Below are 18191 nucleotides of genomic sequence, written 5' to 3'. Positions count from 1 at the left end.
TGGTAATAGCTCTAGTTCGAGCTGGCTCTGTGGGAGTTACTTAAAAAAAAACAAAAAAACATAAGCTCTGAAAGCAGAGGAGGCAGTGAAGAATCATTGGTTCAGTTGTCCTTGGCAAGTCTAGCTTTCTCTGGACAGGCCGCAAATTTCAAACTTGTCACTTTCTATACACAGATTTCTTTCAAGTGGTTACACTTGACCAATATTTTATTAAGGTAAAAAAATATCCTCCATCATCTTCATTTTGATAATAGGAAGGTTTTCTCTCTTGCAGCTCTTCTCTGTTGTAGCACCACTTTGTGATTAAGGCTGATAAGCTGGCTGGAGTTTTACATAAAAATGTAGCCCAGTGCAGCTTTAAGAGGATAATGATGCTATCATTGGCATTCCTCTCCCTCCTGCCGTTGCTGGCTTGGCCCACACTGCAGTGCTGGCTTCAGTCGGGGAAGCCAGAGGACATATAGCATGAATATGTCTTCTCCTTCCTGTCTTCTACTAACTGTGACAAAACCTACCATACAACCACGGCCAATTCATTCCTGTAAGATCCCAGAATACACCGAATGAGTGCTCTCTGTCCCTGGCCACGACAACCTGCAATCATCGATCTCTGATGGCAGTCTAGAGGTCAGAGAAGAGAGCTGAACGTTCAGGTTTTCAAAGGCAAAGTGAAATTGAGTTCCGTTATATGCAATAAAAATATGCCAGTTATAAACATTGCAATGAACTTTGGTACATTTTGCATAGGTATCTTTTTGCTATGGTTTTATGCATCCAATGTATCAGCTGCAACAAATCCTTTTATACTCTACTGAGATCACAATTTCTTATTTTTGTTGTCAGTGAGTGTATTCACATTTAAATCGGGTACAGTATATTGGTTGGCTTACATGCAGTCAACACCATGGTATGTATCAAGACACGTGTCATCAGATCATCAAAAAGACAGGCCTAGCATAAATGAAGGGCATGTAACCTGAGATGATGATGCATGATCTAAATATACAGCACATCCGTCAGTGAGGTTGATGTTGATGTTTCTCTGTAGTGCAACTGGCTGGGTGTCTTTGACTCTTTCTTTTTCACTGAAGTCATCTCATTCATTTATTCAGATATAGTCTTATTATTTCCTATAACTGGTGTCTGCTTGTTATTGAACATTAACTACTGACGTTGCATGAGGCAAGAACTAACTACTGTTCAGTGATGTATGTTATTAACATGGCTAAATATTTGGACAACTGTACACAAATCTACAGTACATTGACAACAGGACATTGTAAAATGTCTATGACTTTAACGTAATGCCCTCAGCTACTCTTACGCTGTATCATCTACAGCCTAATTTTCACTGCCTGGTACAGCTCAGCTCGACTCACTTTTGGTATCAGGTACTTTTCTCAATTTTGTTTTCCACTGCAGATAGTAACCCCTCAATGTAGGCAGGATTCTTAGCTGATTGTCATAGCGCCGCCACATGAGACTGCCGTGACACAAAAATGGCGGATATGTGTCCCGTGTTGCGCAAATGATGATTCTAGTGACGATTCTCTCTGACCAATCAGTGGTCTGCAGTGTTTTAACTCCACCTTTTAGTATCAGCTCAGCTTGCTTGGAACCTCGACCAAGGTGATACCAAAAAAAGTACCAGGTACCAGTTCTAAGCTATGAGTTATTTATGATAAAGGATTGTAATTTATTTTACTTGTACTTTATTTTCCCCCAACCTGAATCATCAACTTCTACTTCAGTTAGTGCTTTTCCAGTAACATAAAGTAGATATGGAATTGCTGCAATCAGAAGAGGTGAAAAGAGCAGGAGTAATGTAAGTACAAAAGTTTTTCCAGCTGTAAAAAGGCAAGTTTTCTGCATTGCATTCTGGTATATTGAGACTTCAATTGTTGGACAAATTGGTATCCACCACTTGAATGTTAGAAAAAAAGTCACATTTTTTTCTTTGAGTTATCAGTTAGCTCTTTAGAGAAGCTCTTGCATTTCATTCTGATGGACTGCCCAACCAAAGCAAATGTTTTACATCACTAATATTCACTATTAGACATCACTATTAGACTCCATTGCTTCTGCAGTGGAAATTACACAACTTGACGTTATATCATCTAAGTTTTGATGATTATCTCTGAGAATAAGAAAAAGGCTGTACAGGACCAACAATAATGGGCCCAGAAATGAACAGAACAGGAACTGTGTGACTGTAGAAAACCTCCTCTAATCACTCTGGGCTCGTCTGTGGTGTCACAGCCTGTATTCGAGTATGAACCATGAACCTGCATGCCCTTCTACTATCTCCAACCCTGCCCCACAGACCTATGGCCTAGTTAGTATAAACTCCCCTCTGCCCGGCACTGGGTGACCTACAGGCCTATATAAATACCCCATCCACTCACCCTATTCATGTGAAGCCATATTTACTACTCTCACACGAGCATGACCACTACACACCAGCAGAGCAGACAATCCACTAAACCACCAACCCAAGGGAGAAAGAAGGTCGGGGAGGGAGAATTTACAACCTCTCCTCAAGTTGGCCGCTTTCCAAAAGGATTCCTAAGACTTTCCACGATGGCTGAAGGGATTTCTGGGAATATATTGGGAGCAGGCTAATGCATGTGTGTGCGTATTGGGAGGGGGTGGTTGTAGAAAAGTGCTGAGCAGTACTAAAATAAAGGGCGGGGAGGGGGGGCACTTTAACACTTGTCTATAACCTCTCCATCTGGAGAGCAGAGCCTGCAGTGATGAAGGGAGACAATGTACTAGATGGAGATGGAGATAGAGAAGAAAAGGAGGGGATTTCTAAGAAGACAGGAAGAGCATTCAGTGGGCCAGCAAACACGTTTTGGCTGTGGAGAGATCCCAATATGGATAGAACTGTGACATCCAGCTTTTACAACATAAAGAGTAGATTAAGAGAAGGGGAATAATGACAATATTTCACATTTTCTGATTTAAGTCCCTGAATATGTCTGACATAGGTTGGATGAGGAGAGTTACCATGGTGATGTGGCAAATTTTGATTGGCCGAACGCTGAAAGCCTGGAACATTCAGCTCCTCAGGCCTGCGAGAAGAAGTGCGCTCCATGCTTTCCTGTCAGAAAAAGCAGAAAAAAGAAAGATTGTTTTTATAAAGGCGAAGACTATGGAGTAAAAACCATGCAGTGGGTCTAAGATGTCATATATGTCAGTAAAGGATGAGACAACATGTTATTTTCACAGAGTTCAGAGGGTCAGACAAAAGTTGGTGCTGCTCTCGAGGAACATCAAGCCTCAAGTTCAGAGACCAGTGACACTTTGACCCTGTGGCACTGTGACTTGATGACCCCCTGCCCTTTTGGTCTCTCTCTTTCTCACACACACAAACACTTGCATACTTACTCTTGTTTCAAACTCATACATGTGAAACCCGCATCAGGTACTGATTTGTGTGTTTAAAAAAAAAACAACAACAGATCAATCATTTTTAGAGCAAAAACATACCAGCTTAGGCACACTTATACAATCTCACACGTCTGGAGATGCACGCACACACTGCCAAGTTCCTCACACATTGTCTAATTTGAAGCAGCCTCAAGGCAAGAAAGCTGCAGAGGAGAAAGAGAGGGAAAAAAAGCCAAACAAATTTTCTATCTTCCCTTTTCCAGGAAAAAGAAGAACGCGGAAGCATTGCTTCCAGGAACCGCTCGTGGCCAGGGGTCCTGTTGTGCATGTATGCACATACACACACACACACACACTCGCAGCTCCCCTTGGTGCTTCGAAAACATCCATAAATGCCCAGAGTAAGATTTATAGCTCTGAGAAGCAGCAGCCAAAAGCTTTCCAAGGAAGGCAACTTGGCTGCAGGGCCTGTGGACTGACAGAGAAAGTCTGCAGGCTTCAGCTAGAGCTGACTAGCTAGAGATACGTGTCCACTAAACTCTCACTGATAATACAGTCTATCTTACTCATCCTGTGAGAGACATACAAGTCAACATGCAAACAACAATGAGCATTACTCCAAATATACAGAAAAGCAGACTCTTGCTCAAACCTCTTAAACTCTGCTGCATCTAGTGGTAGGTCCATCTTTACAAACTGATGCTGGCCAAGCACTGTTCAAATCCATAAAATATTATTTTAAATTCTAGTGAAGAAACATGTGTATTCGCCTTCTGGTGGAGAGTTACACTGTGTCTACACAGGAGACGTTTTTCAGTCATCTGTCTCTGCTAGCCTGGCTCTGTGCAAAGGTAAAACAAAATGCAGCTACCAGCATCTCTAAAGCTCACTAATTCAGATGATATATCTCATTTGGTTAATTTGTACAAAAAATGGAATGTTAAAAAACTATTTCTTGGCTGACAGCAGTAACTTCCTGGAGTCTCCGCTGGTTGCCAGGCAACTACTCAGAATTAAGAAATAATCCAGCACATAAACCCCCGTAAAACAGCTAATTGACGTTTTTACACTTTGGTTTTTGTACAGATTAAACAAACGAGATTTAACTAGCCATTAGCTAGCTGTCCCCCGCCCCCCGTTTCCAGTCTCTGTGCTAAGCTAAGTGGCTGCTGGTTGTGGCCTAATTTGACAGACATGAGAGCGGTATAGATCTTGTCATGTAACTCTCGGCAAGATAGTGAATAAGCGTATTTGCGTAAGTGTCTTACTATTCCTTTAAGATATCAGATATGTCAGGCTGTATTATGGGGAAATGTGGATAAAATGATGCATTCATATATAGAAGACATGCTTACATTAAATGTAATGCTACAGCCATAAAGATACAGCATCTTGACAACTCACTTGGGTGTAAGAATCATATAGCTACAATGAAGAGTTGGGACAAGTACATAGACAATATGTATGTCTTTCCTAAATTTGAAGAAACTTAAAAAGGACAAAATCAATATAAGGGCAAAGAGGAAATAAATTTTGTTTTTGGTAAACATTATGGCCATAAGACCATGTGGGTCTGTTATTCTTCTTTCAGTACTATCAGCACTGGTTTGGGATTGCTTTATCCTGGACATAAAAGTCTAATTGTGTACACTGTGTGTAGAGTTGAAGGCAGGTCAGTGTCCTAGTTCTAGTAACAGAAATCAGTAGCAGCAGTGTTAATATATAGCTACAAGTAAACCCAGGGAAAATCCCTTCCCCTCAGCAGCACAGTGCAGTAAAAGAGTCAGCTTTAACAGCTACATTCCCCGTAAAAACCTCATTGTGAACTCCCAATAATGCACTTTCTCTGACTCTATAGACTGAAGAGAGTGCACTGATGATACCTCAATGGTCAACCAGGTACTGAAGTGACAGGACCTGACAAATGTAAAAGACAATAACTCACTTTCTTAAAAGTAATTTAAAAGTAGGCATTTGTTTTTCAGTAAAAGTATTTTCCAGATGTGGATTGTTTTGCACAATGAGCCAGTAGTTATAAACAACATTCTTGATATTACTAGTCTTAAGAGTACAAGTGGTATATTAGATGAAGGGAGGCTTTCTTCTTGAAGTTTTATGGCTTGTGAGTCAGTCCTCAAGTCTTGTGTTTTAGGTTTCACAACATCATTATTCAACCAATCTTGTTTATTATCTTTTAGTGAATTTCCTCCATCTTCAACTTGTTGTTCAGTTAATTTCATTACGGTCACAGAACATTTTCAGTTTCGGGGGGGGGGGTCATGCAAGATTATGATCAATAATATACTGACCTCTGGGTCAATAATATCTAGAAGTCAATGTATCTCCATTAGGTAATAACATGAAAAAAATAATACGTCTTCAGCCTTCAAAAAAAGAAACAAGTTCAAAACTGGGTGCCATTTTTCTTATCCTTATCAAAAAAGAAGTAGTTTTTAAACATAAATATCAAATTAAATATAAAACTTGCTATAACTATAAATGCTAATGTCAGCATGCTAACATGTTCACAAGAACAATAGTAACATGCTAATGTTAAGCAAGTATTTTAGTCTGTTAGTATGCTAATTAGCACTAAGCAGAAGCAAGTATGGGAATATGTCATTATGTTTTGCAGATATTTAGCCATAAACCAAAGTATTGGACAAATTTAAATTTTTACCTGATGATGGCACTACCGGAAAAGTCAGAGGATCACCAAAGTTACGATTCATCATGAGTGGGACATGAATGTCAGCTAAATAAATGTAATGTAATGACAAATTTTATGGTAATCAATCCAATAGTTGTCGAGACATTTCACTAAAAGCCAAAAATGTCAACTTGCTGGTGGCACCTAAAGTCTGGGGATCGCCAAAGTCAGTAGGAATCATCCACTGGGGACCATGAATATCTGTCCACAATTTCATGGCAATCCATCCAATAGTTGTTGATATATTTCAGTCTGGAATAAAGTGGTGGACTGACCAACTAACTGACTGACATCCATAGAGCCATGGCTAAAAATTCTAAATGACACTAGAAGCTGAGTATTGTTTTTAACATAAAATTATAGGTTGGGGACAAAGTCCTTATATATAATGGTTAACAAAACTTCTGTTTCTCTGTGAGATCACCCAAACCCGACACTACTGGTCTTCTTGAGAGACGAATGGGGTGCTTTTGTATCTTTGGCAGAGACAGCCTTATTAAACATACTTTTAGGATGGAATATTCTGGTGGATTAACTACAGTCTGTGCTAAAACCACCTTTGAACAGTTCCTTCCAAACGACATCTCTTAAAATCCTTAACAGGTCAATCAACAGTGTAAAGCGGTTGTTGGAGGGAGTGCAAAGAGATCTTGTTCAAGGGTGCTGGCTTTGAACTGCTTGTTCTTTTCTTCCACAGGACTGGTTGCTTTGATTCTCTGTCCTAGTGTCGTGGTGATTTCCAGAATGTATCTGTTCCAAAAAGTGTCAAAAAGAGTAATCTCCTGTAGTTTTCTTGGGTTTGAGTGAGTTATTTCACGTCCTGGATTTCGGAGTCTTAAAGATTCATTTATTTGGACCAATGTCATGGTTCTTGGAGTCAGCATAACTTGTAGAGAAAATCTTAGGCCTGGAGTTTCAATCAGCTTGACATATTTGGGTTGCTCTTGTTAATGGATAGTCATGACTACTCTTGACATCTCTTCATCATGAGCAAACTTCTCCCCTTTCACTCTCTAGCCCACAGCATTAACATCTAGGCATTTCAACATACTTTCTCTTCGCTACGCTTCCTCGAAAGCACAAGCACAAGACTGAGCATGCCCATTGCTACAGCGTACACTGTGTGCAGCCGCTGACCTCTGACCTTTCAGAACATAAAGAAAGAAAGAACTGTAGTCCATGTTCTCAGACAGAACAGACATGTTCAGGACTGTTGGCACAAATACTGACATTCGGGGGAGTGGATCTGTTACATGCTTCATTCTGCTCTTCTGACCGGTTAAAGTCATAATCAGCTGAGCTTTGAGTCTGTAGACTGTGGTTTCTTAGTGCTCTGCAGTTCATGTGTATGCACATTAACAAATATACACTCATACATATGGAGACGGAAGGGAAAAGAGAGGAAGAAAGCAAGAGTTCCTGGCTTCTTTCTCTGAGACATTTCTGGCACATATCCAAAGTTCTCACTAAGATAGACAGACAGACACGCACACACACACACACACACACACTTCGGAGACAGGCCTGGAACGCTGCCCAGATTCCCAAACATGCCCGGCATTATGTATAGCGTTATGTAAGTATGCAGAAAAGTGGGCTAATTTGCGCCTTTTCTATACACACTAAACCTACAGTCACTGCCTACAGAGAGACTCCATGGGGTATATATGTGTGTGTATGTGTGTGTGCCATGCTGTCTCATGTCAACTGGCAAGCTTTACATAACATACACACACACAGCAATGTTGTAACCCACTTCTCTCCCTCTAACTATCAAACTCTGTTTTTTCTCCGCTAGATGCAGGGTGGAGGAATGTTGTTTTCTATGGGGATTCAATTCACTATTCACTGCAGTCTTACTGGTGCAAAACCCTTTCCTGGAAGCTAACGTGAACCAGTCCAACTTCATGGCAGCTCAACAGGGGCTCAGCAGTCCCATGGTTTGGGTTAGCAGGGAGCTGCATTTTTGTACCTCCACTGAGAGGAATAAGGCAGCTGAGACTACGTCATCTCCATCGTCCCAAGTAAGACGTCATATCATCAATCCTATGCTTTCAGGCCTGTCAGACAACAAAGCCCACAGCTTGTTATTGTTGTTTGTTTGGTGCTCTATTTATAGACCTCCACGATGCTCTTTAGCCAAATTCTTTAAGTTACTGGAGGGTTGGAGAGGAGAAAGTCCGAGCTGAGAAACAAAGCGCTCATTCTGCAGGAGTTGGACAGTGGAAGTGGGTCTGTTGTGTTTCAGAGACGCCATATTTCACCTAATTAGGCCGGGAGTCATTCACTGTGAAGCAAGTAGACTCACAGAGCCACTGTACACATGTTGATATACACAGAGAGGTTTGTATAACTATACTTGTAAGGACTTTCCTGTAACTACAGTCTTGACCCATAAACCAAACCTAAATCCTTTTCTAACCTTAAGATAATCATTTTAATATTAACAATGAATTAATAAATGTAATAAACAGTGTCACTCATAATGACAAAACACACAGAAAATGATCACCAACTCTGCAGTTTCCCTCAACTGTATAAAGGGTTTTAGCCTCTTTCAGCTCATTGTTTTGGTTCACACCACTCTCATCTACCTCGTGTCCAGCCGCAACAGGCAGCTGTTTTTCAGCAAAAAATCTCTGATAACATTAAACCTGCTAAAAGTCCAGCACCAAACGACAGACAAACTTAGCGACTAGCTTGTAAACACAGCGGAGCATTTAGAAGCTAAAGAACCACATATATTTCTTAGGAGATGGAGGGGGCAACAACAGTGCTATAAAGAGGAGAGAATATTGGACTTACACTCCTCTGGCAGCCAAAAAACAAGACAAAAAACATTCCAAATAAATGTTAATTTAGCTCTGCGCCTGTTGAATACATGACATGACATACAAAATGTCAGTGTTGTTTTTTCAGATTGTTCCACTTATTTCTTTTTTTAACAACCTGGTTCTAATTTTTGTAGATATTGCCATTATTTCTATCCATTATGATAACATTTTACTCACCAACTGCTTTGCTTAGCCCTTGTTACATTGAACGGAGTTTAGCGAGCAGTTAGCTAACAACTAACTTAGTTTCTTAGCTTCCTAATTACACAGGAAATAAGCATACTTTGCTCCACAGCTGGATTCACAAGTGTCAGTTTGACACATGACTGATAATGACCAACAGTTTGTTTAAGGACAATATAAAAATGCTGTAGAATAAAAGTTCCAATATTTGTAACTAAAAGGTACCACTTTGGATAATTCTAATCATCTCTAGTTACTTGGCAAACACAGACTATGCTCTAGCATTAGCATGCACACAGGACAGCAGGATCTACTAAAAACACAGATGAATGTTGGGCAGATGTTTTTTTCACATACTGGGCAAAATGACAAGCAGACAAACTCCTAAAAAGTTAGGATTTTGTTTAACCCAAGCTCTAAGCCAGTGGCTCTCAAACTATTTCTTTCATACCCCCCTTCAAAAGAGGAAAAAGTTAATGCCCCAACCCACAGTTTTTAATCAATAATTTCAAATATTGGGACAGCAATTGATAAAGAAGGATCCAAGTTGAATTTTACTGAAATAAAGGTCAGCATCAGCAAACATGTTTATTTTCCCTCCATAAATCAAATTCATTCAACTTAGTTTCACTCCATATTTTCCCTTGGTCATCCATTAGTACGAAACATACTAACAATTCTTCTATTACTAAAGCAGTTAAGGTTTGCATGACTTCCTGCTGTCATTAGTTGGTTACAATACTTTTCCATTATTGTTGTTGGCCCATCGAGAACAACGAGGACGACTATAATCAAGACATTTTGCTTTGATTATCGATAAGGTGGTATTCAGATTCAGATTAATTCTTTATTGCCCTCTATAGGAGGAAATTTGTTTTCACAGTCTGTACAAAAGTAACGTTCAAAACAAGGTATAAATAAACAAGAAACATTACAACAACACAGTTTATTACAGTGTGCCCAGGCAATTTAAAGCACATATAGCTGAGGGCACAAAACTCCTCCCAAAGCGTGTTTTTTTGCAGACTGGTCGTATGTATCTTTGGCCAGAGGGGGGGAGGGGGAAGCATGGGTTGAGGGGGTGGCAGGGGTCGTGTGCAATGGTCAGTGCTTTGCGAGTGGTGGCAGTGTCAATGCGGACTGGCAAGTTGGAAGTAGGGAGACCAATTGTTTTACAAGATATGTTAGTGATTTATATATGAATCAGGAGACATTTTGACTTGTCAGCCACTGGTGCAACTAATTATATTGATAATGAGAGCATTGGTATAGTGTATGCTGGCTCACAACTGGCAAAGCTAAACGAAATGGAGCTATGGTTAAAGTTACACCTGTGCTTTCCCTGCTATGACTAAGTCAAAATATTCAAAGTAAAAAGGTCTAACCAGTAGTCCTGCATGAGCTTTTCTTAACTGTAGTGTCCATCCACCACCACTGACAAGCACACATACATACAACACACAAAATATTTACCTGGTAGTTTGAGTGACGTAAGAAGTAGTCAGGGCATCCTGCTAAGGCCATGGTGTTCCTTCAGTATTCCCTCTGTACAGGATGACACCCTCTGGTCTCACCAGCGCCCTGCACATGAAGGAAGGACACAGCACAGAAAACAGTCTGAATGACAAAGAGGAAAGAAAGCACCTATCACTAAACTGACTGAACGAAGATTCAAAATGAACAAATTCACAAAATGAACTCGATGATAATGAGGTAACTCACAAAGTAAGTGAATTAACAAAATTGACTAACCATCCCAGGTGAGTGTTGTGATCCGTGCTAAACAACAACTTTGTAAAACTGATATCTATTTAGTGGGCCTAAAGACAAAAACCCTACACCCCTCTCTCTGCTTAAGAGAAAACAAAGCCTGCATGTGCAAATGAATGTGCATGCATGAATGAACATGTGCACACGGAATCCAGTGTAAACACAGCCATTGTGTACGACACACACACACACACACACACACGTCAGTTCCCAAACAAAGCCTGGGGCTTAAGACTAAATAAGAAACCCTCTCCAAGCTAGCAACACATGACCACTCACCACCTGCAGACTGATGGGGAAGGCAAAAGGGGGGAAGAGGGGGAAAGCCTTTCTGAAGGAACTTGAAATAGGAGTCGGCTTTTTCCACTGTATTGTGCAGCATTATCTGCTGTGAGTAAGCAGGGGGAAGTTGTGTGTTTGTAGAGAGGATACACACTCCAATACATTTCCATTTCAAGCTGTTCAGCATTGAGTCTTATGTTGCTTGGAGCATAAAAACTACTGATTCAATATATTTTGCTACATTGTTGTATAGAAGGAGTTATTTATGCAAGTTAAAAAATGATCCTACTTGAAGTTACACCCCAAAATTGATTCCAACCACTTCAATATGAGGACAAATAGGTTCCTTGGGCCTGCATAATGTCGTTTTGGAATCAGATTTCTATCTCCATTTGTTTCATTGTCTTGGCTGGAAAAGCCTATACTCGCCCGTTGGTGGAAATCCCAGATCACCATCAAAATCTAATCGACTGTTCCCTTTAACAACTTCTATCTGCCCACCCAATTTCATGGAAAGCTGCAATAACATTTTAGAGATGTCCAGCTCATAAACTGGATTTTTCTCTCGATTCAAGAAAAATACAAATGCTCCACAAAGGAAGAAATGACTTGTTGAGATGGATATTTCTGCAGCCCACATACAAATTTCAGGGAAGTGCTGCAAACGATACTGCTTCCTACAAAGGTTTGGCAAACAGAATCTACACACACACACACACACTGAACTCTGCATCTCTCTCACTAAATAGCTCAACTCACTCTTTGACTCTGCTGGTTTCTCTTCACTTTCTCTCCCAGCATGTCTCCATTGTACAGGTCATTATATAACAGATATCAGATGGTTCAAACAATATCTCTTCCCTCTCCCTTTCTTTTCACCCCACTAATTACTGTTTCCACTGGGGCTCTGCTATCTTTAGGTCGCTCTGCTGACTGAGAATCTGTGTCTTAATGTGTGTGCACAGTTGCACACACATTGAAAAGACAGCCTCTCCACTACTGATAGTTGCACACCTTTTTATTTTTATTTTTTACAGCAACCGGTTTTATATCTCACATGTTCTTGCATAGGCTTAAGCGTGTGTTCCCACCAATCAAACTGCTGGCCAAAAGGGCAAGCGGGGCGGATCGTATGTGTGGCTAATAAGCCTGAAAGCAAAGCCAAAGCTCCAACTGCTTGACATTTGCTGACATTTGTGGTTCCTCCTGTAGAGAAAGGGAGTAATTCAGCTTTACTGGTCATACAGGGAGATCTAGAGAATTAAATGGGGCATGGAGCAACTTAATAATGCCACAAGTGAGAGTGTGTGCGTGTGGATATAACATGCCACACTCCTACATCTTTCCAAGTACAAATTAACTCAGATGCTGACATTGAGTGCATTTTAGTAGCAGGTTTTTAGTGATTATGACTTAAAAATAATACAAGGACTGAATTGCAACCTCCAGTAACAGTCTGTAATGGTATACTATTGATCTGCACCTGTAACTTACACACAGTAGTACAAGTCTGCCATTCAGAGCCTCTTGTTGGCCTTAATGTTGTCTGATGCTAAGCAGACCTGTCTTCTTTGTGCACCAGAAAGGAAGGAAGGAAGGAAGGAAGGAAGGAAGGAAGGAGGAAGTTTAGCAGCATGTAGAGATTAGCCTACATTAAGTCACAGCTAATGGAGCTTTATGACAGACCATCAATACACACACACACACACATACACACAGCCAGCTTATCCTCCTTGATGCAGCCGTTCCTGTATGTGCTGTGAGTTCAGATAACTCCTTTACAAAGTAGCAATTAGTGGAAGAAACCAAAGTATAGATCTAGTGATGAGATGAACAATCACTGCAGATGCTTATTGACACTGATGGAACGTCTAGACTGACTGGTGTGTTGAGGAGGAGTTATGTCAATTTATGTCTTCCATCACCAATACAGTCTTAGTATGACTGCAGTGGTGTAGTGTTAGAAAATAAATTTGTGCTCCAGCTGGTGATCTTCATAATATTGACACCATATTTTCTTCCAGAGATGCATGTTCTGTATCATTTAAATGTCAATCTCTTCATGGGCTGTATCACCTACAGTGGTTTGACAGACTTTTAGATTTGTACAGTGACTTTGTATCTCCTGTCACAGCTAAAAATGTCAGTAAAGTCTTATATCTGCCAATAAAAGCGTTGGTAAAGTAAGTTGAAAAGCGTCTGCCCTCCTCTGCATCCATGTGCATGAGCAATAAGCTTCTATAGGAAGCATGTTTGACACCGAGTTAAACCATATGCGTTCTATACTGAGTTTCCAAACAAATAGTCGAAGTGCTTACGTTAATCATAGGGCAGGACGCAGCTCAAGAATCGTCTCCAGGACTCACGACGGAGTAGCACCCGGCGCGCTTCGACTGTCCTCGTCTGGATCTCCACACAAACTGCTTCCCCCAAAAACTCTGTCCGCTGGTCTATTGTCCTCACCTTGTCCCCCCGAAGTGCTTTCCTTGCACGCTCACACACGCACACATACGTTGATCTCAACCTGTACTTTCCGACCAGCTGACTCTTCTCTCGCTCTCTCACACACACACACACACACACACACACACACACACACACACACACACACACACACACACACACACTCTCTCTCTCTCTCTCTCGCTGAAGGAAACCTCCTCTCCGCCCCGCCCTATTTACAGCAGCACACTGCAAAAAGTGGTGGTCAGTATACAAATCTAATGTCTAGCAAAACACGTAAGAAAATAATAATTTATCCCCGGAGTTCTCCCTAACTTTTGTGATTTTATTTTTAAAGAATTTTCATTTTTTTAAGACTAAAAATAACTGTGAAGGTTGACATTTTTTGCAGTGTGTTCAAGACCTGACTTTAACCCTTAAAGTTTAGAGGGAGGCCTCCTCTCTGTGAGCTGAAGTGATACAGTCATTAGTGTCATCCAGCCATCTGGTGTCACTACTGCAGGTGTACAGTGTGTACCTGCAGCATATGTTCTTTATGTCAGGTCTCATCACACATCTGCACCAGCAGACTAAAAACAGCCAGTTCTTATAGACATATTACTACCATAGGAGTTAAAAATAAAGTATGAGATGATATAAGTAAGGTCACTATCTCACTACTGAGTACCATAAACAGACTGTAAGGCTTAAAACTATGAGTACAGTATTGAACACTATAAACAAACAAGCACTTGGCCTTAAACCATACAGGTAATATGTTAAGTAAAAAGTACACCCTAACCTTACTTTTGGGGACCTCAAACACCTTATAAGCAGGGCTGTAGCCAGGATTTTAGAAATACTGGGATTATAAATCTCTCCTTGCCCGCTAAAACAAAGTTTTAATTTTTTTTAATTATTATTTGGATTTTTAAAAAAGATTTTGTTGAACTGTTCAAATATAGCCTATTGTCTGTGAATTTCATTTCCCAACATTGAGGTCTAAACCACATTTAATAGCCTTCTCCACGCTGCCAGGAACAAACTCTAATGAGAAACACTAAATCATTTATTTCATTATTTATTCATTTATTGGCCTAAAAGTAGAAGAATTTATACAGCATATTGCAAGTGTAAAAAAGACTGCAATCAGCCCATAAAATATCCCCCAAGTGTCAGTATTTAGTTAGCAGCATGCCTCCATTAATGTTAACTATTAACTATTGGATGCTATGAAATTGGATACAGACATTCATGTTCCCCACAAGATGAATTGTAATGACTTTGGTGATCCCTTGACTTTTCATCTAGTGCCATCATCAGGTCAAAATTTGCTATTTAAGCTAACATTTGCTAAAATTTTAGCATGCTAGCACACTAAAGTAAGATGGTGACTACGGTAAACATTACCAGGATATGGAAACATTATCAGCATATTAGCATTATTACTGTGAACATGTTAGCATTCTGATGTTAGCTTTGAGCTCAAAGCCATGATGTGTCTAAATACAGTAGAGTAGTATATTACAGAACAAATAAAAGTCAATTTTAGGATATCCTCCTGCCTCTGACAGCCAGCTTAGACACATATATAAGCCTGTCAAAATCAAACATGAGCCTGCACATACATGAGCCCAAGGCCACATGTATGTGAAGCTTCATCAGTTTTTCAAGAAAGAATCTGCTCTGTAAATAGGTTAAAGGTACAGGATATTTCCAGAATCAGCGCTCAATGTTGGCCCTGTTTACAAAACCAACACCAGGAGATACACTAGAAAAACATATAAACCCCATCACATGGGAGTGTTTATATTCTCTTACAGAACTTGTCAGAACTTCTCTGACAACTTATCTAGCATCTGTACTCATTAAAGTACTGACTGCAATTACATATTTTTTTTAACATTTAAATCAGTGTGTGATAGCCTTTTTAGGGTTAGATTGCACTTATAGTAGCCTGGTGTTTACAGCAGCTGGAGCAGAGTGTCTTCACTTACAGGAGCAAATGGGAGACAGCACTATCAGCGACCTAAAACAGTCTGAAAGGAATCGGCGATGAGAAGGATCTTAAGGTTAAAAGATCTCCAAGACCTTTGCACTTCAGGGCAGTGTGTTGCATATTATTAACAAGACAATGATTGTTTGGAACACATTGGACACATGGAGGGATAGCAAAGAAGTGTATTATGGTGCAGAATAAGTTTGAGGGATGGATGTTTTGATACATTAGATTTTTGGGTTGTGCATAATGACTGCCCTGGGGTGGTTCGTTGCCTGCTGGCCTTTTCTGTACACTTGATCTATCTTGACTTTCACTTGCCTTGTCTCCAAGTTCAGCCAAGCTGGTAGCCATACTCACTGAGTTAGTACCCGCTGCTCCTCCATCATATTTGTTCCAATGTTATTCTGATGGTTCCACTTCTCCAGCTCCTCAGCTTCCCTCACCATTGCTCAGAGTGTGTTCTCCAAGTAGGCAGCACTAGTTGTGACAGCTTTATTCGTTTATATACTATGTGACAAGATGTTTGTGTTGTTTTATTTACACCAATTTGGCCACTGGGTCAAACAGATGCAGCCAATGGATGTTTCCCATTCACAGAATGAGTAGGTGTATGACATACAATGGCATTGGTAGGTAGTGTATCACCATCATCATCATCATCATCACCATGAATCAAAGACAGAAAACAGTTTTCAGTAATGAAAACACAGATTTAGCATTAACTTTGTTCAAAACTTATCAGGAATTCCAGATGTGTTTTTTCCAGGCCCTCTCCATTTTGTTTCTGTCTTTATACATTACAATGGATTCGTGCAGATCAAGAAGACTAGAAATCAGGACTATGTGTCCTTCATCTTTAAGGGTACCATGGTTGCCACCTCAGGACCCAGATAATATTGACATTGTCTACTTTTCAAACAAGACGTCTTCGTATTTCTACATTACTGAATACCCTACTTCCAAGATATTGTCCCTTCATTCAACATTTTTTGTTGGTTTAAAAGCAATTTAAATGATCTAGCTCCAACTGGTAGATTTTCTAACTTGTAAAAAAGTCAAAACATTGACAACATGGCTCCGTCAGAGTGGATTTGGGAAATATCTCAGGTCTGTTTGAATGCTCACCTTGGAATATGGCTCATGGATTCCAACATAAAACCCTGTGTGCTGGTAGAAACCAGAGCACAAGCTTTCAAGAGATGAGAACATGCACCACTTCAAAGCACAGTGCCTTCTACGAAAGTCAACAAACTTTAAAGGCTAAGGCTTGGTCCGATGACCGGTGAGTCCCACTGCTGTTTGTTTGCATTCATAGGTTAAGTGTACTAGAGTTACGCAATCGACAACAGAAACAGCTTGACGCTTCCCACTGAAATAGGTCAACCGCTTCTCCTGTGTTTTCAAAACACAGGAGAAGCGTGGCTGTTACATAAAAATTCCACTGACCCATGTTGGGAAATAGTTAGGCATCCCAGATGTGGTGGAATCTGAGTCTCTCAAGGCCTCAGGAGGTCAACTCAGACACACGCACACAACACACCACTACTCATGCCACCACCACGGGCTAAATTGTCTCCAGTTGTAAATATAATGTACAGTATGCTTACATGGGATACATAACAGGCAAAAGAGTGACATCAAAGCACTACCCTGTCTGAGTGTGTGTTTTCATGTGTGGGACAATTAAAATGTCTTAAATGGTTGGGTCACAAACTCAGTGTGTTGTGACCATTTTGAAACCTCTGAGAGCTCCGCGGAGTAAACATAGTTCAGCCACATGGAACTGGGTCATCCTGACATTGTATGTCCCTGTGTGTGTTTGGGTGTGTGTCATCTCTTCCAGGGTACAATGTGTGCGCTCACGGCATGTTTTGTAGGTGATATATTATGTGCGTTTGTGTTTGTGGGTGTGTCTGTGTGGACAAAGTGTCTGTTGTTGGGTGGTCTGAGAGCTGTTGTTGACAACCTACTGTTTTTTATTGATGTTCAACTCTGAGATGGAATGCTGCTGCTTCCCCAAACATAATATCATACAGAGGTTGGGTTTGGTGAAGAGAGGTGGAAGAGGTGGATGATAGAGCAAAGACCTGCATGAAGTAAGGTAATAGGAAATGACTGGTTCTTTTTTTGGCTCTAGGGATTGCAATGTGGTCTGTCAATCACATTCATGGTCTCTAAAGGATGAATCCTAATAACTTTGGTGATCCCCTGACTTTTCCTCTAGCACCACCATGAGGTTGACATTTTTGGTTTTGAGTGAAATTTCTCTATTGAACAGATTGTCATGTTGCACAGACATTCATGTCCCCTTCACGGTGAACTCTAATAACTTTGGTGATCCTCTGACTTTACATACATTTTTTATATTGTTATTTTAATTTTGGGGGGCATTTTTAGCCTTTATTAGATACTGATAGTAGAGAGATGACAGGAAATGAGGAGAGAGAAAGATGGGGAATGACATGCAACAAAGGTCCACGTCTGGGTGTGAACCGGGACGTTTCCGGTTCATGGTTAGCACATTAACCACTAGGTCACCACGGGAAAATTTTAATTTGTCCAATACTTTGGTTTA

The 18191-nt window shown here is 40.4% G+C and overlaps 1 protein-coding gene across 2 annotated transcripts in view; it reads right to left on the bottom strand.

Moving 5' to 3' along the window:
- LOC122865064 (growth factor receptor-bound protein 10-like) overlaps positions 1 to 13799 on the bottom strand; it is a 54288-nt gene extending 40489 nt beyond the window's left edge. The window contains exons 1-3 of one of the 2 annotated variants that reach the window (XM_044173009.1): positions 13491 to 13799; positions 10594 to 10701; positions 3010 to 3103 (exon numbers count right to left, since the gene is read on the bottom strand). In XM_044173009.1, coding sequence (XP_044028944.1) covers positions 3010 to 3103; positions 10594 to 10644 — 145 coding nt within the window. In that variant the 5' untranslated portion in view covers positions 10645 to 10701; positions 13491 to 13799. Of the gene's footprint in view, positions 1 to 3009; positions 3104 to 10593; positions 10702 to 13490 lie in introns of those variants that run through there. The other variant, XM_044173011.1, reaches the window with a different exon arrangement.
- Positions 13800 to 18191: the final 4392 nt, after the last annotated feature.

Source organism: Siniperca chuatsi, linkage group LG17, assembly GCF_020085105.1.
Source record: "Siniperca chuatsi isolate FFG_IHB_CAS linkage group LG17, ASM2008510v1, whole genome shotgun sequence".
NCBI classification, from domain to species: Eukaryota; Metazoa; Chordata; class Actinopteri; order Centrarchiformes; family Sinipercidae; genus Siniperca; species Siniperca chuatsi.
The sequence above is the reverse complement of the archived record's forward strand: the minus strand, read 5'-3'. Positions and strand labels throughout refer to the sequence as shown.